The sequence below is a fragment of the Zonotrichia albicollis genome, chromosome 3, assembly GCF_047830755.1.
Source record: "Zonotrichia albicollis isolate bZonAlb1 chromosome 3, bZonAlb1.hap1, whole genome shotgun sequence".
Lineage (NCBI taxonomy): Eukaryota > Metazoa > Chordata > Aves > Passeriformes > Passerellidae > Zonotrichia > Zonotrichia albicollis.
In genome coordinates, this window is record NC_133821.1 from 68,393,937 (window position 1) to 68,418,349 (window position 24,413).

General features: G+C 38.8%; 1 protein-coding gene across 1 annotated transcript; it reads right to left on the bottom strand.

Moving 5' to 3' along the window:
- Window positions 1–965: 965 nt before the first annotated feature.
- WTAP (WT1 associated protein) lies at window positions 966–24,413 on the bottom strand. Its single transcript, XM_005488091.4, has 8 exons — window positions 24,272–24,413; window positions 20,175–20,212; window positions 20,036–20,091; window positions 17,247–17,305; window positions 15,557–15,684; window positions 8,877–9,055; window positions 4,013–4,167; window positions 966–2,197 (listed from the first exon to the last, which is right to left on the bottom strand). Exons 2-8 carry the CDS (start codon window positions 20,202–20,204, stop codon window positions 1,614–1,616), a joined length of 1,191 nt encoding a protein of 396 aa, XP_005488148.1. The 5' UTR covers window positions 20,205–20,212; window positions 24,272–24,413; the 3' UTR covers window positions 966–1,613.

A 24,413-nucleotide genomic window follows, 5' to 3' on the forward strand; every position in this document is an offset into this window, starting at 1 on the left:
GACTAGCATTTTAATACAGACAAGCATAGCTAGTAGCATTTTAATTACATCCATTTGTCTTGGACAATATTACTGCAGATACTAATTTGTGCCACTTAAAAATGCTACCACAGAAGCCCTTCTATAAGAATTTACTGTAACTGTAAATTTAAACCAAGGCAAGTGTGCTCTAGAACTTTAGAGAGACTTCTTTCAAACAAGTTTCCACAGTGAATTGCACAGCAGTTAAGCTACTTATTATTTTAATAGCTACATATGCATTAATTTTATTAGTCACCTGGTAATTACAAGACTCACAGGTAGAAAAATGTTGAAACTGGAAACTCTTTAGTCCACCCTAAATACACTACTAAGTACTTTTGTCTTACCTTGAACAGCGCTCTTTCATCATCTTGCTCATGTGCTACCAACACTAAACTAGTAGATCCAAAATAAACACCAGAAACCCAGGTTCTGAAAGTCACAGCTCATTGCTAGTGAGCAATAAGAGTATATTTAATTAAAGGAAATTCTTTCACTCTCTGCACCTGTTAAGAAATCAGTTTCCTCAGGCAGGCATTGAAAAATGAAGTCAACCAGTTCAAAAGGCTGAATTGCTAATTCCTTATGTTTTTTAGTTTAATTTGTGCATTTACCTGTTACATACTTCAAGCTTTTGAGTCTGGCTTGTTTTTTGGGTTTTTCTTTACTCAGTAATAAAACCGGGTTCAAACTCTAAAGCTTACTTTATTAATTCCTCCTTCCCACCTCCCCCCCATCCCCACCCTTTTTCTGCCAGTCAGGACAAAACCTTTAGAACAAGCACTACCAGGCTGTCTTGAAATTAGTACTAGCACACACCTACACCTTCATGTACTGGGCATACGCTGTACCAGAGAGGATTGACACAGATACAAATTCAACTCAAAAGCAAGGACTATCAATACACCACATACAAATAAGCCACATAAGCCAATGCAGAACAATGAGGAAATTACATTATTAAAAGTTTTTATTTAGGTTTGGTCAGTACAGGTAAGATAATATTGGAGTCACAGAGCAATATGCATCAACAGGGTACAACAGTTCTTAAAAACTGAGTAACTATGCACACAATTCATAAACATTCGGTCACCTAAGGAGAAAATGCACAGATGTATGGTGGGAAAAACTGTAATTAACACTGAAACTACTATAGGACTCCTTCAGTAAGTCCATCTTTTTAGTGATAAAACTACTGTACTGGGCAAACTTGGCAGTCAAACCCACAGCTATTATGACAAATCTTGAAGGTGGTGTTAAGTATAACAGTATGAGTAAGAATGCCCTTACACAGCACAGGTTCTAGATATACACAGATTTGTACAGACATCATTTATGTTATACTTTATGGAAATAATTTCCATTTCAACTTCACATTAACTCATATAAAAATAACTTGAGCTACACAAACATCCTTTTAGCAACATTCAACGTAATTAACTGTTAAAATTTCCAAAGTGGCAGAGGTATTGAAGCAAAAAGAAACCCACAAAAAGGCAAAATTGTGACAAGTATGCACTAATTTAAACGGCTTCTGGACAGTATCCTCTCCCAATTTCAATGACACTGTATAAAAATTTTGCAGAAAAATGTTACAAAACTGAACCCTGCACATTTACACTGGAGTCCAAACCATTCTGGACATGACGAGAACCCACAGTTCTGTTACCTTTCATGCTCACCGTTTTCTCCTCTTGAGGATCATGATTGGAGTCTGTGTCATTTGAGTGGTGAGTGAGAGAGTTTTCACTGCCAGTGGGAGAGTCTACACTTTCATACCCAGTACTGAGCTGGTTTATGTAGCTACCACTTCCTCTACCAGTTCTATCTTCAGAGTGGTTGGAAAGCTTATTACCATTCCCTGGAGAAGCCGGGAAGTCATCTTCCGTGCCGCTACCCTCCCTATAAAATGCAGGCCCAGACGTCCGCTGGTGGGAGGAGCTGCCATTGCTTGGTCCGTTTGCCAGGCGGCTGCAGTCCTTGCCCGCCGCCTCTCCCTGCTCCGCGGGCTCGGAGGATGGAGTCCTGCTGGTACCTGGGTTGGGGGCCTGCGCCTGCTGCTGCTGGTACTGTGCCAACTGCTGCCGCGTCTCCTTCAACTGCTGCTGAAGAACTAGAATGGTACTCTGCATACCTTCTACCTCCTCATCAAGCTGGATGATGAAGTCATTCAATTCTATGTAAAGAAAACACATTGGTTGCAAACACTTAATAGCCCATATATAGTTTAAATCTCAGACAAGAAATTAAAATCCCGTAACTCAACATTTTATGCTGAAATTTTTCAATGAACTATTGTCTCAGCCATCAGGTATGCACTGGCTTTGATACTCTGCCTCTGAAGGAGAAAATGTGGTATCTACCTATTTTCTAAACTGCTACTGAAAACATATGAGAAAAATTTAACTTCTGAGCAAGAAAGGAAGATATTCGGGAAAAAGCTCAATTGCAGTAATTAATATTGTGCAAGTAGATCCTACTGTGTCTACTTTTACTCAAGTATAAATCCCTGGCAGAAATACTGTAAAAGTGACCATGAACCATATCCATACGTAGAAAATCTGAGTTACTGCAAAACCCTATTCAATAGCCAAAAGTAGTAGTTTTTCATCCTATTTCAAGGAAGTTTCAATTCTTACTGTGTTTAATCCTTGAAATTGTTCAAGAGAGAATGCAAAAATACCTTCTTACCAACAGAGGGTTAACTAATTTCATAGCATTTTAATATTTATATATCACAAAAAGGTTTTTACAATTAGTATTGCATTCTGGAACAAAACAAATTTGACCACAAAACAGTATAAGAAACTGATTCAGTCTTCAGTTCAACTGCACCATCAGTAGGCCAGAGAAAAAAAAATGCAAACTGCTTAATATTGTAAATTTTTTTTAAATGTTCTTGCTGCTACAGAAAACAATCATTAGGAGAACTCTTATTGCAGAAGTAACATCATCTTCATTCATATATGGGGAAGAAGCAACTCAATGCTGGAAATTACTACATTCAAAAGCAGCAGTCTTTGAAGAACATCTACACTTGCTTCAATTATGTACTTGGTAAATTTTGTTGAAGTGCATTATCAAAACAGTAGTTACTATTCCCACAAAATGACACTATACAATCATTTCCTTAAGAGTTCTAGTTATTTTATACTGCTGCTTTCTCAAAGAGATGAAAATATGATTGGGGAATATGATCTACTCCTAAAAATGCATCTCAGATGGGACGCCATACCAAGTTTCTGGTATCTTACAATCTTCAGATGCAAAACAAACAAAAAGATATTCAGATCTATGTGATGTCTATATAGGTTATAACCCCAGGACTACCCATATAGGTTATATTCAGAACACCTAATCTAACATTCTATGAAGAGCCACTGACACTACAAAGAATTTGAGACTGAAGAAAGACTTTCAAACCTGCATTTTCCCCTCCATTTAAATTGTGCAAGAGGTCAGAGTTTTTAGATCATTTCAATTTAAGCTTATGGTGTTGCAAAATTTCGATTATAAACACAATGAGACATTTTCATTCACCTGAGTTACCAAAAGGAAAAAAAATCAGTTTTTCATATTCTTAAGCATTGTTGAAAAGGTGAATTTTTAAAAAAATTCCAAATGAGTCAGAGTTAACAAGAAGCTTTCTGCTCTCAGTGCATGCCTAGGCTATATGTTATAAACAGCTCTCATCTTGCCAATTCACCAGTAATGTGTGCAGTCTAGACATTCCCTATTAAATAGCAAGACTTACAGTATAAAAATCTCTATTGCAAGCACTGCATTACTGGAGCTGTGAATCCCATGAGTTCCCCCAAATTTAACGATTTTATTTAACTAAGACTACCAATTAATACTTACTATTACATATTTTACTCAATATTGCCCTTTCATTCTGGCAAAGGTGATTTTGTATTATCTATATCATCACAGAATTAAACTTGCAGAAGTGCAAGGCAACTTTTCTATTTTTTGTTAAAAAATCCCTTACCATCCTGACTGCTTTTAAGTTCCTCACTATATTTCTTCTGTAAAGCCAATTCTGCCTCAAGCTGTGCAATACGTCCTTGGGACAGCTGCCTTCCAAGCTCTTGATTCTCCTGGATAAGCATTCGACACTTCGCCATTAACTTTTTCCCTGTTTGGCTGCAAAGGAAAGAGCCATCTATCACAAAATGAATATAAAACCTTCAGTTATCTTCCTCAATCACTAATAAAGACAAAAAGGAGATGCGATTTCTGCATGTCACAATCCAAGGAACATTATGCCTCAACATAATTGTCATAGCAGAAAGTCTCCCTATAGTTACCACGTGCTGTTCCAACGCCAGGTGATCTTCTGTCGCTGTCCCACAAAGTGGAAGGCAAGTTTTATTACTGAAAATATGAATAAGCATATTGCACTTTTTTAATACCAACATCTGGATTATCAGTATGCACAATCTTGCATGTGCCAATTCTTAATGTAGTTAAATACTTGATTAAAGATGTGTTTTTCAATTCAAAAAAATCAAGGACTGCATACAAACAAGCAAATTATAAGCAAAATCACTGCCCATTTGTTGTAGTAATGAAATTTAATAACTGAATTTGGGTGAAGAGAAGTTGCTTGGGGGAAATAATCTCATGTTCATTTTTCATACTGACAACTGTTTTTCTTTAATAGGTTTAAGCATTCATTTAAATGCTGTCCACGTACTCTTGTTTAAAAAATGAGATGTCCATTTTGCAACTCAACTTATGTGTTTGACAGTCACATGCAGAGTCTGCTTCATGATTTCTATGGTCATAAGTACATCTTGTATGGTGAAGAAGAATGAAAATGTAGCTGGACATTGTAAGGACATCAAGGAAGGGGTATATTATCTATCTACTTTCTTTAAATTGACAGATTTCAGAACATAAGTAATGATCATTAGGACACAGTTTCTGAAAGAAACGTGAAACAGGTAGAAACTGACAAGATTTTCTTTTCTAAATGGGTAATGTTACACATCTTTAATCTTCATGATAAAAATCTCATTGTAAAGCATTATAGGAAGTAGTATGCAAATTAATATATAGGCAATACAGCTGACTCCATGAAAGAAAGAAATTAAAGTCCTTTAGGACTCTCAGTCTGCCAAGTCAGGAGAGCATCCCCAAACAATTCTCCTTTTAATAGGCTCAGCACCATAATGAAGCTGTCTTCTTTTCTACAGAGGTGTAAGCTCTGGCAAAACCCCAAACTTGAACAGTTTTATTGTGAATTCAATAGCAAGACTTGTATTCTCTTCGAGACCAAGAAGGTCATTTAATTTTTTGTAGGCTTTTAAACAAGTGACAAATACTGAAAAAACCTGAGGATTAAAAAAGTAGAAGAGCAAATTTCTGCTACAATCACAGCCACAATTCTCTCCTGCAACCAAAGTACAATAATTTAAAACAGCAATTCCTTATCAGCTACCTTCTGAGCACTCAAGCCTTAAACAACTTTTAATTTCTCTGCCAACTCTGCCCCATTTAACATTTTTCAACTGACTTTCCCAAATCTTTCAGATGGGCTGCTCCAGAAGGAATCTGGCTGTGTAAAGTCCTGGAGGCCTGAAAATCTGCTAAAGGCAGCAGCCTGTTTTCTTTCTTGATGTGATGTCCAATGCCAGGTCCTTGAAGTTTAAATTGTGCCGACCTAATACAGTCCAAGTCGCACATTTAAGATGCAAGTTTCCTTAGAGATGTTCATTCTGTGCAAAGCAGGACCACTTTGGAGATAACCAATGTGACAGATCCCAAAAGTTATTAGGCAGACATGATTTTTAGCCATTTGCAAATTCCTGTTAATGTATTCACCATCACTACAAATAGAAAAAGTTTACAATGCTTATGTCATTGAATGCTTTTCTCTTCACAAACCAACATCAACGGCAGAATCAGCAAGTACCAGTTACCTTGGAATTGGGACAATTTTAGAATCCCATTAATATCTTCAGGTTAACTCCTGCCAGAATGTTAAATATTTATTACCTGTATAGAAATTTGCATAGTTACCTATAATGCTATTTCTTCTCATCAAAATTTTTCCAGATGTTCTGAGCTAGTAGAGAATAACCCTTGCAATTTACAAAAAAGACAGTGCATTCAAATAAATTAAATACAGTAGCCATTAAAATAATTCATCTGAACTGTAAAACTAAGTTCAGCATTGTTTTCACAAATCCTCTTGAACACACATGCAACAAAACCTGCAAGAATATAAATGGTTAAATTTCAGAAGACTAAAGTTTGTTGTACTACACTTACTGCAAAATGCCATTTCAACTAATTTTTATTCCAAGCTTATACTCTGCTTAATGATGGTTAAAATGGCTTAGCATAGCCATTCCTTTGATTACATGTCTTTTATTTCCCCCTCCAGACATCAGCAATGTTAATGCTGCACAGCTTTACCTACATTAAGGTCCAGAGCTAGCTCTGCCTAGGGCTGCAGTTAATGTGTTAACCACCTGGAGAACACCAGTTTAAGATCTGAATAGGGCCACTGCTTCTTTCAAAAACTAGGCCAGATGCCATGAAATGAGTAGTTGTGTACATGGATGGACAATTAAAACAACTGGGGGGAGGAGGCCCAAGATGCAAAGAGAATTAAAAAAACCCTACAAATATTTTACATGAGCCAATTTCTTCACCTTTCAAGAAATAAAACCAGTAAAATCTTAACCCAGTTAACAAAGCCTCAATTATTTACCAGGAAATAACTAACTTTCTATATTCCTGCCACTGCATGTATGAATTATGCACATTCACACCACTGACTTAAAATTATATTATGCAAATTAGGGGATGTTGCAGCTAAAGAAATAGCATTTTCTTTTGACACTTGGGTATAAAGGCAAGTTACTTGTCTCTCCTCAGTGGTACTCACGCATTCAGAGCCTAAAGACTTTAGAAAACAACCAACCTGTACCTACATGTATTAAATAAATTTCTGAATTCCAAGTTAGAAACAAACAATCTGCATGGCATGCCTCTTTCAACACACTGCAGTGAGCTTTACAAATGTCTTGGTAACACATTAACATTTTATTAATGTAAGTCTTACCTCTGTTTTGATGCTAGATCAATAAATTATGCATAGATACTGCTATAGCAAAATCATTCCAGATATACCACTTTTTAAAAGGTAAAGTTTTTCTGTGGATTTTTCTTTTGGTGTTAAGGCATTACTCATGCAAAAAAAAAAAAAAAAAACCTGCATAAGTATACTAGTCTTTTATCCCATATTAATCATCTGAAGCACAAACAGTTAAAGATACTTCCAAGTCAAAATTATGTAATGGAATCTTAATAAAAGTCAGCAAAACTGTTAGAATACATCACCTTCTGTGACAGCTGAATGGCTCTTTAATTTAAAAACTAATTTTTAAACTGAGTCATAAAACACTGCCCAACTGTTTTGAAAAATCAACACCTCAGATTACTAAACAGAACTCTCTTTGCTATGGGAAGAAACAAACACAAATGCTACACCAGATCTACATTTTGCTTTACAGACCTTAGACATGCACTCCCAACTGTCCCAGATTGCTACTCTTACAAGTAACTTGGGAGGACAGAACAGAGGCATCAGTAGAGTAGCAAAAACTCCTTCACTGAATCCACCAAAGAAAATGCATGCATTTAAGGTTTTTTGGTTTGTTAAAATACTGACTTTGTTTTCAGCGAACGAGACAATGCAGAAATAACAACCTGTTCAATTCTCGTTCATCCCAGGAGTTTCACGATACAACAGTAAAACCAGAAGTGTTCCTTGAACTATGTATTACAACTATTTCAAGGCACATTTTATAGAGAAGCACAATACAAAAAACCCCAGGTGTACAACGGAATAAAAGCACCCCACCAACACTGAAGACAGTTGCCATCATGTGCCTTCTGTATTAAGCATTTGAGATCAGTTCTTAGAATGAAGATAAAAAAAGTCTCATTTCTGCATGAAAACATGCAGTGAAATTCTTATCACAACCAGTTTTTCTTATACATGCTAGTTGTGATCAAATATATATTGCTTCAAACAATTTTAAACCTGCATTTAGATGGAACGTACAGTTTTGTACAGTCCTAATTTTGAGGCGTCCACAGTATTACCAACCATCCAGAAAACAGTTCATTATTTAGCAACAGTGACTTAAGGCTGCATCAAGTGCTAGAGTGCCCAAAGGCTAAACAGTCAAATGTGTACACTACCACTGTAGTGATATCAAATAGCACTCTTGTGGCTATTCAAAACTGGTTAGCAAATAAACTCTTTAATGCAAAATTCACCTCATCGAGTTTTGACCCAGCAGTTCAGTGAACAAGCAGGAAGTCCACAGTCTTATTGGCAAAACTGACTTACAGTGTCTCTAAGTCACTAGGCTCAAGGTTATGAGCGAAGCATATTCCACTTCTACATTTTTTGGGAATTTTACATGTTCAATTCATGATTTATAATCTCTACGTTCTCTCTCCTCCAAACTGTCTGTAGACACAGTGTGCCACAGACTTAAGACTTCTGTTTCTCCCTCTATTTTCTTCAAATAGAACAATTTTGCAAATGTCTACATGTTCTAGAAAACATTTTTTCGAAGATGGCCATTTCCTCAGAATAGTCCGACGTTGTCAGGCCTCTGAAGCAAAGGGGAGAAAAAAGCTGAAACACAAGGTTCATCTGGTAAGTTTTACATTAATCATTACAAGCTGGACAGTATAAGAATGTGGCTTTTGCCTCAAAACGTCTGAGTCTTGGTGTGGAAACGAGTACTTGGCTGTCCCACCATAGCATTCTCGTAGTGGGACTGTCAGGGAAGTCTTGACTGGGGAGTATTTGTTTTGTTTACCTATCAGGCGTAAATTTCCAGGCACTCAGTTCATTTTGGGCTTGTTCCAGTTTGTCTTTAGTCTGTTCCAGTTCACCTTTCATTTTTAGGAAAAACAAGTTGATGGCTGGGTCTACCATTGTTGATCGCAGTTGGGCAACACTAGGCTGCTGGACTTGCTTGAGGTACTGAATCTGATTCTGCATAAAATAAGAAAAAAAGACTGTTATTCATACAATATTAAATAAAAATTGAGTCCTTTCAATACCAATAGTTACTCCAAAGTTAACATGAAGGTAGCTTGCCCTCTCTCACACTGTAACCCAAAAAACGCAGGATAACAACCACTTGTGCACACCTTGCACCCTTGTCCATGTGCCTGCTCACCCAAGGCCCCATCCTAAGCACCTGCCATGCTTTACCTGTCATGGCAGACTCCCCTCCAGGTCCCAAGGTTATTTTCTACATGTCAATTTACATTTGTCAGAGCAATATCCGGAACATTAGAATGCTCCCTTTCTTTTCTATCTCCCTGCACTCCTTCTGGGGAACAAAGAGCATATGGAAAGAATTACCTGCTTAAAACAGATAGTCAATTCCCACTTAAGTTCAGTGGAAGTTATTAAGGAACATTACAGCAGAAATTGACAAGAAATATTTACAAGCAAATAAAAAAGCTTTTTAGAACCTAAGGGTTTTTGCAACTGTAGTAGTCACTTATGATGCAAGATTGAGTTTCTCTAAAACAAAAATTTAGAAATACTAACAGCAATTAAAACAGATTTTGGTTGGATTTTATTCTCTTTGCAAAAAACTAAGCCAAAGGAATTGCAATTTTATATGTTTGAAACAGTAGCAATAGTCAAAATTTCAGAAGTAGTAACTGAGAGGTTTCCTTTTAAATGTAGTATTTATTGTTCAAAACAAATGTAAATAAATAGAATTAACTTTAAAAGTTTCTTCAATTTTAATGCCATCACAACAGACATATCTAAAATTGTATGAAATGTACACATTTGGAACCCTGCTAATCACCAATACTGCGTAAGCCTGCACAGAATGTGTTGATTCCTAAATTCAATTTATGGTGCCCCCTGTATCACACACTTTTCTTCATCAGCAAGAGGTGAACAGAACCATACGCTGTTAAAAGACATTCATTGAAAGTCAGATGGTTTGCTTCCCATGCAGGCAGTCCTGCAGACTTGAGAGCAAGAGAGTTGAATTGACAAACCCTAAAGGGGAAGAGTCTCCCTGCACTGTCTCCTTTCCTTGGGACACAGCACAGCCAGCAGCACTGACAGCTCACCCATGTTCCTGAGCTGCTCTCATGGGGTCTTTACACAGCAGTGGTGAAGAGGAAGTACACAAGTCCTACATACATTCCATGTGCAGTAGGAACCTCAGTCACTTCTAAATTGAGTGTAACATGTTTTAATTTATGTATTGTCAAGCAGTAAAATTTCCTGGATTTTATTTCAAGTGGTTTCAAAGGTGGAATAACACAAGTATTTCCTTGGACACATTAATTTGTTATTATGAAAATAAAAATACTTAGCTACTTAAAATTGAAATCATCATACTTTAAAGTTCTATATATGCAGAAAAAATATAAAGGGAATAAAGCACTGCATATAAATATTTTAAGGAAATAAAGAATCCACATACAATGTGGGTAATGCACCTAGAAACAGGAAAATCCAGATTAAGGTTATGCTAACATTTCTTGGATGGCATTTTACCTCTCGGGCCTTTGCCTTACTGAATGCAAATATATTGCTCACTGAATAAAGGTAAATCTTATTCATTGTTATTGATTTATATTTCCTGTCCACTCAATTATTTGATTCTTCTGCTACTGAAGTATTTCAACAACCTGTCAATTCTTTGTGATGGCTAGAGCTAGTAGACAGTAAAATGGACAAATTCACTGGCAAAATATTTCAGATATATAATCATGATACAGCAACATTGTTCCAAATCCATTTTTAAAGAGACATCTCTACCTGGGGGGGGAGAAAGGCCATTTCCTGGTCTTACCAAGGCCCAGAATCCTCCCTCTTACACCATAAATCTAAAAACTGTAACAGATTGCCAGGATCACTAGCACACAGAATTGGTGCTGCTGCTCCTCAGTCACACCAGAAATGCACTCAAACCCTCCAGAGGACCCAGCCAATGCTGTGCAATGCCAGTTATTTAACAATCTCATTGGGGTCTCTCCAGCTCACACTCCTGAGCCCAGCAGATGGCAAATGCACAGGACTTCAGTTCAACCATCATTCCTAAAGCAGTCACGTAGAAAAAAAACTTACTTAAGCTTAACAATCCTTGCTCATTCCCTCCCCAAACCTCAAAGACCATTCTTTCCCTCCACTTTTTCCAACTTAAATTTTCTCAATTCCTGAGAAACAAGTGTTTTCTCCAGTTGTTAACTCCAGAGTTCTCATCTGTCAGGCTCTTCATCCATGAAGACCTAACAACCTCCTCCTCCCAAGTATGACCTGTTCCCAAAGCAAGCCCAAATGTCTCCTCTTTTCTGCCAATTTCCTAATTACGTTTACCTTCCTGCTTAGCCAGTCCAAACCTCACATTTTTGCTCCCTCTAATCACTTTCTGGTGCGAGTCACCTCCCACTGATATTGCAGGTGGCAAGGGTTAGGGAGCAGGAGAGTTTGCCTACAGTCAGGACCAACCTCAAGCTATAGCTGTACATACAGGAATAGTCATGTTCAATGCCAGACCCCAGGGAATGCCCACTTTAACACCTGAAATGCCTACAGACTCTTCATGTTCCCAAACATGAAAGCACACACCAGCTAGTATTTTTCAAAAGCCTATCAGATGGACAAGTAGAGGTAATTTTCACAAAGAGAATAAAAATCTTGCTTTACATTAAGCATTACAGCTTTCTCTCTGTTCCAGCCCAAGGCAGGAGGAGAGCACTGAAAGCAGTCTATTTAGAGGGCTGTGTGAGGTTTTGTTCATGTGGATTTGTATTATTTTGTTAAAGACAGACAGTAACATTTTCAATGCCCCTAGTTCTCACATTCTTGGAAACAGTTGCATGCTTTCAGCTGAAATCATCCAAAGATAGCTACAAAAAACCGACACTCTAAACATGACAAATTTACAAAACAGATCACAGGTGCCTGAGAGAAAGCAAAAGCAACCAAAGTCAGATCAACTGTATATCCTTCTTACAAGGAAGGAATAAAGCACACAACTAAGAAGAGAAAGAAGAGCTGTAACAAACCACAGGAGTGATGACTACCTAGTGCTACAGTCCAATTGCACCCACACAGAGTTCCACTCGTTGTTATCTGTTCCACGAAAAGTATATTTGAGCAGCAAGTATTTCCAAATGTCTACCCACTGACTCTCAGTGACTGTGCAGCAGCCTGGAAAGAGGTTAAGGCCTTTCCCTGAAGTGGCATTAACCTGACCACCACTTGTGCCAGAAATAAAGCTTTATGAAGAAACCATAGCCAATACTGCTCCCTAAGAGCAGCAACCTCTTCTAGAGGGCTGTTCCTGCTGGGGGAAGGTAGCTCGAGGCTGCTGCTGGCAACAGGGCACACAGGATGTCAAACACCTGTACTTCAAAGTAGCCCTTAGGGACTCTAAAACCACAGAGTAACTTTGCAGCACCTGCCACAGACTTTTACTAAGCTGCTGGCTCTGAAGAAATCCATATATTCTCCTGCCAGACTCAGCACAGAGCATCAGAGAGAATGGAGCTATGCACCTCCCTCCCATTTTCTTTCTTCAAAAACAGCACTGACACAGAATAAGGGCAATGATTCTGCTACTGCTACTCTGACATGCACACCTACACTTTAAGATGACAACTGGCGACTTTCGTAAGCTGAAAACACACTAAAAAACTACTACTTTTAAAAAGGGTGAAAATTAAAACACCAAAATAGGGCTCATCACACTCTGTTTTAAAACAGAGCTGGTGTACTTCAGTAAGCAAGGTGTTCTACACAAGTGATCAGAAAACTCAGTCTTTGCCAACTACCAGCAGTTGAACATGGTATGGTATTAAGTTTTTAACCATTAAAATTTGAATGCATTAAGTCTGTAAAAATAAAATGTCCCAAAAACACATCTGCAGATTTTCAAGAAACGAGGCACCATAAAAGCTCAGTCTTTCTAATTATAATGTGACAGGAAACACTGAAGGCTTACATATAAATGTTAGTGGTATATTTTACCACTAACATTAAATGTTAATATAAATGTTAATGGTGTATTTTTAGATTATAAAAGAATTGTTAACTATAATAAAAATATGGAAAATTTATTTTATGGATTAAAATTGGGCATGTCGAGTAACATCACATGATTAACAGCTTATTAAATGATTTAGCAACCTGTAGCTTCACTTTGCATCTTATCCAACATGACATTTTTCTACTGTTATTGTAGTGGAAAAAATACTCTCTAGTAATACGAAGGAAAGCAGTCCTTCAGACCTTCCTGAAACTATGTGCATTTTTAAACTTCAAAATACCTAAATGTGACCATGTCTCCATTATACACCTCCAGGGTACCCATTTTACACCTCTTCTTCAAGGATGCATCTTCCCACCACCATGTGCTGTGGAGATTACATCCTCAGTGTCATTCTTGAGTCAAGAGCAGAAGAAATATAAACCACCCGAGTGTGTGGGCATGTGTCTGTTTTTTGTTTCTTTTTGGTAGGTTGTTACACATCCTTTATTTTTTTTTTCAAGTACACTGAAAATAAAAGCTCTTCAGAAGTTCTTCTAAACAGATGTTCTGGAAAGATTATGCAGCTATAAACATCTAACAAAGTGCAGCCAAAACCCCTATAGTCTTCATGATATTCAAATCATTCATGACAGTCAAATTCAAAGCATTAAATACTTGAAGTTTATAACTTCAAGGAAGAAACAAAGGCAAATACAGCGCACACAAATTTGGTTTTGGTGAAAAACTTGTATTTCTTTTAATTTATTTTTAGTATTTACTGTTTTAGCTATATGCTAAGAAGTTCAAAAGAAAATAAAGCCTATTATTACTGGTGTTCCACATAGCAGAATTTATCAGTACAACTTCCCAAGTGAAGCATGACCAATACAGCAGCCCTACAACTGGGGAAGCGTTGCAGTCCAGTACCAGAACAGATCTTCACTGGCACCTGGGCTGCATTAGCAGAGTGCTGCCAACAGGCTGAGGGGGCTGATCCTTCCTCTCCCTTGACACTGGTGAGAGATCTGGGCTACTGGGTGCAGATCTGGACACCCCAGTACAAGGGAGACACAGCCATACCAGGGTGAGGCCAAGGAAGGGCTGTGAGGCTGATAAAGGCGTTGGAGCATGTGACACACAAGCAGAGGCTGAGAGCGTTAGGGCTGCTCAGTCTGGAGATGCTCCCAATGTGCATCAATACCTGATAGGGAGTAAAGAAAGCAAAGCCAACAGTGCCCACTGAAAGCACAGAAGGTGATGGGCACAAGCTGAAACATGTGAAGTTCCACTTAAACATAAGAACACACATTCTGCTGCGTCAGTGGTTCAACACTGGCACAGGTCAAAGACTTCTGCATTTCTCTCCATTTCACGAGATGCTTAAAATAGTGTGCAGTCCTGAGTAACCTGGCCTGACTGACCTGCTGTGAACAGGCAGGCTGGACTAGAAACTGCCAGTCTCTTCCAACCTCAATGATTCTGGGCTTCATTTTTTGCCACTGCAAAGTAAGCTTAATCCCCTTTATTTTTTTCTTGTTTATCACACTGTGAACTAAAGTGATCTTATGGTCTTAACAAAAGTGAAAATACTGTGTACAGAGTTCAGTAACACTACTATACCTGACTGCTCTGAAAAACTTCAGGCAAAAAGGAAAGGAAAACTTAAAAAGCAAAGGAAAACTACAACACTAGTTATTAGTTTTGCACAGAGCTTGTACTTTTCATAAGAGAAGCTTAAAGAGTATATTAGTAAAACTAGCAATAAGCTTTTTGCATTCCTCTCAGAAGCTGCCAGATTCAAGCAGAATGAAAATTATGTTAAGAAAGTAATCCAATATGAGATAGTTTCCAAGAAACCAAAACTAAACACAGATGTAAAAGACACAAAATGGCCAGAAATGAAGGAGCAAGAAACAAAGATCAACAAAATACATATTGAGAACAGTAGAAATTAAGCAGATCTGCCAAATTGCAAAAGAACTTTAAACAAGTCAGTAGCAACTTCATCTATCCGGCCAAGAAGACAGAGGCTTACAAACAGCCTTACACTGTTAGCCAAAGGCAATGTGTCAGCCTCAAACCTCCTAAATGAAACCAAACAAACACAATCATATCCTTATGTTTTCATTTGTTCCTGACTCTAATGATACTCAGAAGTAAAATTTTTGTAGATAGGCTCTGCAGATAAATGCTAGAAGAGAGTAAGCATGGCACATGCAAGAATTAGCTCGGTTTGAAGCAAACCAAGCTTCAATCACAACTGCTGCTGAAAATCAATAGCAATAACTAGTATTAAAAAAAACCCCAAACTTTTAAGAAGTGATCTTTACTCATTCAACTAAGCTACCTGCTGTGCCTTTAAACACAGAAAATGTGATGGTGTAGATACACAAAAAACATTGTCCAGCTCGTATGGTACTGGCTCAACAGCTGATGTTGCTACAACAGTTTGAACACATTTATCCTTTCGGAATACTTACAGTACACTCTTGCATCTCCTGTTCCTTAGTTGCCAGCCTCATCACCAGAATATTTTCTCTTCGGGCAGACTCTTGCTGTTGCTGTTTCAACTTCTCTTCAGATTCTCTCAGCCCCGTCACATCATTAGCTAACACAAGCAACAACAGAGAAAGCGTTTTATAGTACCCTCTCATAGGAAGTGTTAAAAAGGCAGCTAAAAGAATCTAAAAACCAATTTCATAAACAGTTACACTTTTTGCAGGCATGTTTATAACTAGCATAAACAAAAAACAAAATGTCAGTAAGTATTGGAAAAGCTTAACAACAGCTGGCTTTAAAGCCATATTCCTGGTCCTCCTTTAAGACTTACTAAAACTTTCAAGATGTTTCCATGTCTGTATAGGAAATCACTTTGTGCTGCAAAAATCAATCTGCAGTCTGTAAAACACTGCTGTTTATGGGCAATCCTCAAACTGGCCTCAATACTCCAGGAGCAAACAGTAAGATATTCAAGAATATTCTGTTCCAACTAGAATTCTGATCCACGGACATTTATGAAAAATTATATATGAAATACAAGAGAATGCAGCACATTTCCAAACTGCTCAAACAAAAACATGCAGGCAGCTCAATACCAACTGTGTACATTCACTCTACTACTTGCCATATGTAACGCAAAAACTTGAAAAATTTAAATTTTCATTTTTTCCTAATTTCTGGAGAATAATCAGCTCTAAATATAACCTGAGCATCCAACTGCCTCAGGACAATGATTTCTAAATAAAACCTTGCAGATAGTACAGGCCATAGTGGTCAGTGTTAATGAATTGTTTTAAAATCAAGAAACCAGGAATGTTGAAACAACTTATTTATCTATGTTTAGACAGTTTGAGATGTGAATGGAATCACCTGTTTCCATGTGCTCTATTTTATTCTCTACAAAATATTATGAAACAGCAGTAGAAGAAGGAGGTAACAACAGCAAAATAGAGAACATCCATTTGGACTGACAGAAAAATGCCCTTCAAACTCAGTGGTACTATAGCTCTAAGTATTTAGACTGAAAAGGTGAGTGGAAAACACAAAAGACACCATCCCTAACTGGCAATACAACTTTTAAAAGTGACTTAGGATTGGGTGTTCAGTCACTCCCAGAATGTATTCATATTGTATCATTTCAGAGTAGGATGCTTTCCCCACATTATCTTCCAAAAGACCAAGTTTTAATGACCATGTAAGAATGACAATCAAATTTGCCTAATCAGATCAAACAATCCCTGGGGACTCATTTTAGACATTTACCCCTAAACACTGTTTCTCCTCCCAGCCTTATAATCCTGTAAGACTACTAAAGGCACAGACATTGCTGGAGTATTTCAGTAGACAGTGTTTCTTTTTCTAATGGTAAAGTTCTGAAAGTACACTTATTTATGGGGTTATGCTTTAAAGCTTCCCCCTGCCCAGCAGTCTGTGTCCTATAGATGCAAAATAAAGACTTTTTACATGGTGGCAGAAATTTGCAACTGGAAAAGAAGCTGGTAAGAAAGCTGGGAGAAGCTGAAAACTTGCAGTAGAAAAACAAGGGCTGTTTTCCTAACAACTAACTGACATAACAGATTAGTATATCTTACTTCTAGCACTTCTAGAAAACACACATATTACTTTACACATTCTGATAACGTGAACCATTTTGAAACCCAGCTAACTTACAATTAAGGTCTGTGTACTTGCCCTCCAGAGCTTGCACATATGCTTCGTATTGTTTCCACCTGTCACAGATATAAAAAGAAAAAACATTTCTGAAGCTCTGTTTATTAAATCAAGGCATGTCATTCCTAAGCTTTCAGAGCACACACTGATACCATAATCAGAAAATGTAAAGAAGGAAATACACAATTGCACAAAAGACAATTCCAGTTTTAAAAAAGGAGCTTTTGATTGTGGAAATAGTTAAATTGCTTTGCATCTCAGAGGAACAAAATGGTAGTTGTGTATTACAACACAAAACATCTTAAAAATCAGTATTTTAGACAAACATTAGAATCAAACTACTTATTTCTGTTATCTTTGTAAAGTACCCTATATGCATTTTATTCTCATAGCAGAGCAATTCAAACAAAATTCTGTAACAAAGTGCAATACAAATACAACATTAAGTATGTTACCAAGTGAACAGGACAAGCAGAAGTGTATCATAACACTAGAAATGGCAGTCTAGGCTAAGCAGCTGTATCTCAGCTCATTCAAGTTAAGACCACTCTCTGATTACATCCACCATCCATAAGCCAAACAGCTTAACAACTCTCTGAAAACACGTTATTTAGGAAATTCATCCGCAGTCAAACAACATCACCTAAAAAAAGCACTGCATTTTATACAAACCATCAAATCAGTAGCAAATAAAGTCTGCTGTGAAGTTTAGCATGAAATGCTTTATGAAAAAGTTCACAGCACAGCATATTTGGGATTTTGAAGTAGTACTCTGCACCTAACTACGTGTGTTCCTCATGATGGTACAACCACACATTATAAAGAAAATTGATCTGATAGCTTACCACTATATAGGAGGTGTCTGCTCCCTCCTCGCCATTACCTTCCCACCCTAACATGTATTTTATGCCAGACTCACCACAACTGCTCCATTTTAACTCTCTAACCTACACCACTACTTTAATTGAAACTATAAATCTACCTATAGGTAATTTGGACCATTTAGTGAATTCCAACAGTACACTGAAGGGTCTAAAAAAGCATCAGAGAATCAGAGATCTGTAACAGCAAGCAAGACCACATCACTGGGAAAAGGAAATGAAATCACAAGATCTCTTCCTTCAAGCAACAACAAAATTTTACATCTCTTCAGCTGAGTATGGCAACGGCATGAACAAACTCTCAAAGCTCTGTAAAAGAGAGCAGTAGTATTCATACTTAACCCTTAAACTGATCTCTCTGATCTAAGGAGTTTCACCATTTGACCATTAAAAATTCTATGTTAATTCAGGAGATTTCAATCTCCCAGAAGTAAAACTGAAACGGCCTACTAAACAACAAGTCTAAAAAGAAAAAACCTAATTGTACATTAAAAAACTGACATGAGTATATTGAACAGTTATATTCCTTAAATCCATTAAGTGCCCTTTTTGAGAGCATATTAGTTTTTCTACACACTAAGAAGATGATTCAATAGCAACATAGCTGTCATTAGCAAATTCCCTTCTGCTTCTTCTTTAACACAGGTGAGCTGCTAACATACTTTACCTCCTTGCAGGCATTCCATCACATTGTCTCCTGCATATGTGCTGGAAACTCATCTCCCCTATGTAGCGACTAATGATTGCAAGTTACAGACAGCCTTGATAACCTCTTCTCGTTTTCACACTATCAGTCAGAAAGCAAGTGGCACAGAATCTATGCTTTGGTACTTTCACATTAATTTTATCGCAGCAAGTAAAGGGCACAGCTTTGGAGACTTAGGAGTTTTCTACAAAAAGGATCACAGGGCCAAAACCACTTAGGAAAGAAGCATTTTTTCTTACTGTTTAAATACATTTTTCTTTACACCCTAAAAGACTGGATACTCAGAAGCAGACAGAAACTAGTTTTAAACATCTGGAGCCAGACCGTTTACTCCTTGGAAAAAAAACTGTCACCCCAAAAGGAGCAGGCAGGACAGTTTACCCAGAAGAGAGGGTAGCTGATCCCCATGTACACCAAGTGTTGCATATGTAAGTCCTTGTTTCCACACAGTTTAGTCTTTGTTCTATAAAACAGCAAAATTTACCTTGAGACCCTAATAACACTAATAACTCCGTGTACAAGAAGCCAAGAACTAATGTTTACCACTATTCCAGCAGATAAACAGATGCGCCACAGAAGGCTGGTTTGGATAGCTCCTGGCTTACAAATCAGGAAATTCAGGCATACACAGACAAGTGGCCTGGGGTGGTTTCTTTAAACAGATGGTATGTGCAACAGAATTCCCCATAATTGTTCCTGTCGTGACACTTAAGCTTTCTAAAAAGTTAAAAAGACAGACAGGTTCTTTCTTATCAAAGTTCTAGGCAATGAAAACTTCATTTTAACATTTTTCTGTTAATATCTGAACATGCTGAGAAGACAAGCGCAAGGGCAGAGAAAGCATAAAAAAGTACTGGAGAAGTAAAGAGTTGACACTTTTCTGATGTTTAAAATAGCTTGCTACCTGTCAAGGAATGCAAGCAATCATATCTTCTATTGTTGTGAGTGAAGAAAAAAAAAATACTTGTGCTCATGTTCTACAAAATACTATTAAGGATTTTGCCTCTTGGGAAGAAGTGTTCCCTTCCAAACTACAAATATTTGAGGCCAGAGGAGAACTTTACAGAAGAGATACATTATGAAACAAATAGAACTGTTTTTCAGAACAAGGATGCTGAAAGACAACTAAAGAGTAAATTCACACATCTTCCACAGAAAGTTCACAAAAATGTTGAGATGAGAAAAAAGACTTTTTACATTACCTTAGGATAAGCTCATCTCTAGGTAAAACCTTAAAATCTGCTTCACTAAGGCGAACCTATGAAGCAAAAAGAAAAGCACAACTTATCAAGCTGTCCTGATTACCTGGAAGGGTGAAGTCACAAGTAAGTTTACACATACCTTCTTTGGGAGAGGTTCTTCATTCGTCATTGTGAACTCTGAAGGGAGAGGAGAAAAAGGAGTTTTATTTAGTGCAAACAGAGCACTGAACAAGTCAAACTTATAGCCTTAATTGTTTTAGTTTGCAATATTACACCACTGAAATGTTGGTTCCACACAAGGCACCACCAGAGTACAAAATAACACTATGACATGTTTGCTCCTGTAATCTAGATACAGTCAGCTGCATTTTTTCTAAAAGTTAGCTCAAACTTTCTATTTCTATCTAAAAAGCCAATTAGTAATCAATCCTTCCTATTTAACTAATCAAAACCACCCAACTTGGTATCAAACTGACATTTAGTATGCATCTACATCTACATAACATTGTATTTTACAAGATAAAGGATAATCAGGGTCTGAGGAAAGCAATTTATACTGCTGCTCCTCCTCTTTGGAATAAAAGAGAATAATTTGTGAACATTACAACATGTTCTTACAAGTACTTATTCTCTTAAGATTCAAACAAACGGGAAGTACGGTTATTTTAAAACCCGTGCGAATATTCTCAAGAAAAGTAGGATGCAAACTAGCGTAGATAGGCCATCAAACTGAATTCCTCTGGTGCACACAGAGCACAAGGGGGCTGCATTTTGCTAGGTTAATATTCACACTGCTCTGAGTTACAGGACATGCTTCCTTATCTCGAAAGAGTAATACACAGTATTTTCTACAGCTATGATTATGTAAGAAATACTGAGCTCCTAAATCTTACAGGCATTCAAGTAACAGTAAATGCAGGGTTTGCTGGTGGCATCCATCTTTGCAATATGCTTCCTAGTGGAAAAGTTGCATATAATACTAAGAGTTGACAAGCTTGTAAAGCTGCTACTGCACATGTACCAGGGAAAGGACGTGTCAACTCCTGAGCTGTGAACACTGAGCTTTAAAGAAACAATGCTCTTAAGGAGTACATATTCTATTTTCTCAATGATTTTTATGGATTATCTTAGTATTTTCACAACGACACTCAATGAACCAATCTAACTTTTCCAAACCCCAAAACTGTTGGTCAGTAAGACAAGCAAATACATTCCAGTGAAGCAGAGTTTTCAACCCGCACTAAGTGAGACCGCTGACAACTACACAGGACCCTACCAAACAAGGGCCTGGTTAACAACAACAAAACAACCAACACTCACTCTCCCTTCCTAGAATAAATACTGACATTAGAACCCACAGAAAGAAAACATTCAGTAGAAGCATCTCACTAATGAATGGCAGCTTCCTGGTGCTAGGCTTAGTAACACACTAAGTGCTTCCCTAAACTAAGAAGTGCCCTTCACTCCCACCCCCTTCCCTCCTGCTAACAAGAAGTTACTCAAGTATTTTACTTCAACTTCTGCACGCAGCTCCTTATTTGAAACTGTTTTACCAAAAACATACCTCAAATAGAAAATACAAGCCTAAGAGGGTGCTGATACAAATTGCCAGTGCCCAATTCAATCATTCAGAGTAACTTGGGATTACAGAGGGAATGCTTGTGACCCCTGTATTTAAGCCGCCTACCTTCCCCCTCACTGTAATTTTTCCAAAGATTTTTAGAGCTTTTAACTTCTTTGGAGTTTGGAAGTAGCCTTGAAGATCTCAGCTAGTGTTAAGTTCCTGACAGGGAGAAACATGCTTTTCAGATGTCTCACACAACTACACCTAACACTGACTAAATGGTGCACATGTCATTATGTGTGTGTTCCCTAAAAAAGTACAGAAGCACACAAGTACCAAAAAAACGTGAATTTCCCCCAAAGATCTGGCTTGTAATCCCTGCTGCAGCATATGGCAATTATAAACATACAATTGCTGTGACAATCAAGAGTACAAGAAATCAAAGGTTGATGCTCCAATGCAATGGTAGTCAAACCCTGCATCTCCAGACCTCACACAGAATTCCAGCACCAGACCAGGCTACTCTAACTCTACACCCAGCACATCACTGTTTACAAAACCACCTCTTGCTTTCAGATAAGAGCATGAAAGACTGAAGTTATGGGCCACTGCATTACAGAAGTTACTCCTTACTGCCACCTATTATTACTTGCTATGATAAAAAACACACTAGCTAAAAATATTCCATAGGTTATTCTGGAAAAGTTAGGTTGATAATATCTACAGATAAACACTTAGAGCTCTTTCCACACATACAAATTTCACCTTGCTACTGCCCTGCAACAGCTTTTTGGGAACCTGCAGTAACTCAGCAGAAGCTTGAGCATTTATTGCTGCTGAATACTGCTGTCGTTGAGCTCTGTGTTTCTCAGAAACAGCAGCAGTGCCAGGCCGGCTACAGCAACAGTCACGGTGATTTTGCTCAGTTTTCTGTCAACAAACAGGTGAATCTGGATGCTACAGACACAACTGCCACTGAAATGTTCATTATTTTAATATATTTTAACATAACACAGTAACTTCTCAAGCACTGCGCATCAGGAGATGCTTCTTCGCACTCGGCTTGCCTCTAGAAGAAATCATCCCTCTCCTACCCATATCAGAAATATCTTGCAAGAACACGATGAAGAGTCACTTTCTACAATAAAGAGTCAATGTAAACAACATTCCTACATAACTGACTGGAATTAACACAATTGTATTTGTGATTTATATTATGAACAGCTTAACTGTACTATCCTAACTAAGCACTTGCATGATTTTGCAGAAACAGTGGCTGCCACACACCACTCCTGCATATCTGCTCCTGGCAACAAGCAACACAGAACCATACTCCATACTTAGAATAACAGGCAGTTAAAGAATTTTCAGAAAAACTCAATGTTTTAGGCTTCTATGGCAGTTTCAATTAGAAAAAATGTGAAACAAGGAAAGTACGTTTTAATTTTAATAACTCTGACAGAAGCCCGCACAGCTTTTCCTACAACGTTTATAAAACACAGGATTTAAAAACTTTTTTAAAAACCTCAATGAACAAAAAGTAATTGAATCAGGTACGAGGCTTTACTTGTTATACACAAACTGAGAGTTATTTTAATGATACCAAGAAAGAGTTCCATGGGGAAAACCCCAGTATGGGCTCCCAGCTCCCAGAGCACGTACGTGTGTACATATATACAAACATATAATTTACAGAATCACAGAATCGTTAGGGCTGGAAGGCCCTGTCCCTAACAAGGCAGGGTCACCTAGAGCAGATGACACAGGAACGTGTCCAGGTCGTTCCGGATGTCTCCAGAGAGGGAGATTCCGTGACCTGCCTGGGCAGCTGTCCCGAATGAGTGTGCTTCAGATTGCTCAAAAATTTCTCAGCTCACACTGCAGCCTGGAAGGGAGTTAAGGGGGAATGCACCTCCACGGCAGCCTGTTCTGCCGCCCTCAATGCAAAGAAGTTCTTCCTCGTGATGAGGTGAAACTTCCCGTGTTTTAGTTTATGGCCACTGACCCTCGTCCTGCCGCTGCCACTGAAAAGAGTCTGGCACCCTTCACTTTAAGACAGCACTCGCCTTTAGGGTATTTGTATGTATTGATGAGAGCCCCTTTTAGTCTTCTCTTCCATAGAGCGAACAGGCACAGCTCACGCAGCCTCTCCTCGCAACAGACACATTCCAGACCCCAAATCCTATCTGCAGCCCTCCCCTGGACCCCCTCCAGTATCTCCTTGTCTCCCTCATACTAAGGAGCCTTCTGACGCTTAGAAAGAAAGGCTTCACAGTAGCCCCGTAACTGCTCAGCCCTCACACTCGCCTCAGCAACAACCGCGGGAGTGCCACCCCCACTCCGAGGGCCGCAGCCGCAGGTGTTTGACAGACCCAGCTGCCGCGGCCGCCCCCCGGCCCAGGCAGTGCCCGCCCCGCCGCCCTCGCTCCTCTCCCGCAGGGAAGCACCAAACGCGGCTCCCGGGGGCGCGGCGGCAGCCCAAGGCCGGGGGAGGAGGATCCCGGCCGCGCGGCCAGGCCAGGCGCCGGGGCCTCGTACAAAATGGCTCTTAAGTGCTTCCGCTCTTCCCCCCCGCGCCCGAATTGAAGGATGGAGGCGCCGCAGGGGTCGGGCACCCCGGGCTGCCCGGTCCGTCCGTCCCGCTGGGGCGGAGCGCTCGCACGGTCACTCACCTCCCGCCTGCGGCGCGGAGGCCCCGCGCCCCTCGCACGCCGCTTGCCTGGGCCGCGCTCCGCCTCACATCGAGCAGGGGCGAAACGCCGCCACCTCCACGCCTGCCGCCACCAGCTACGCGGGCGCCTCCGCCGCCACCAG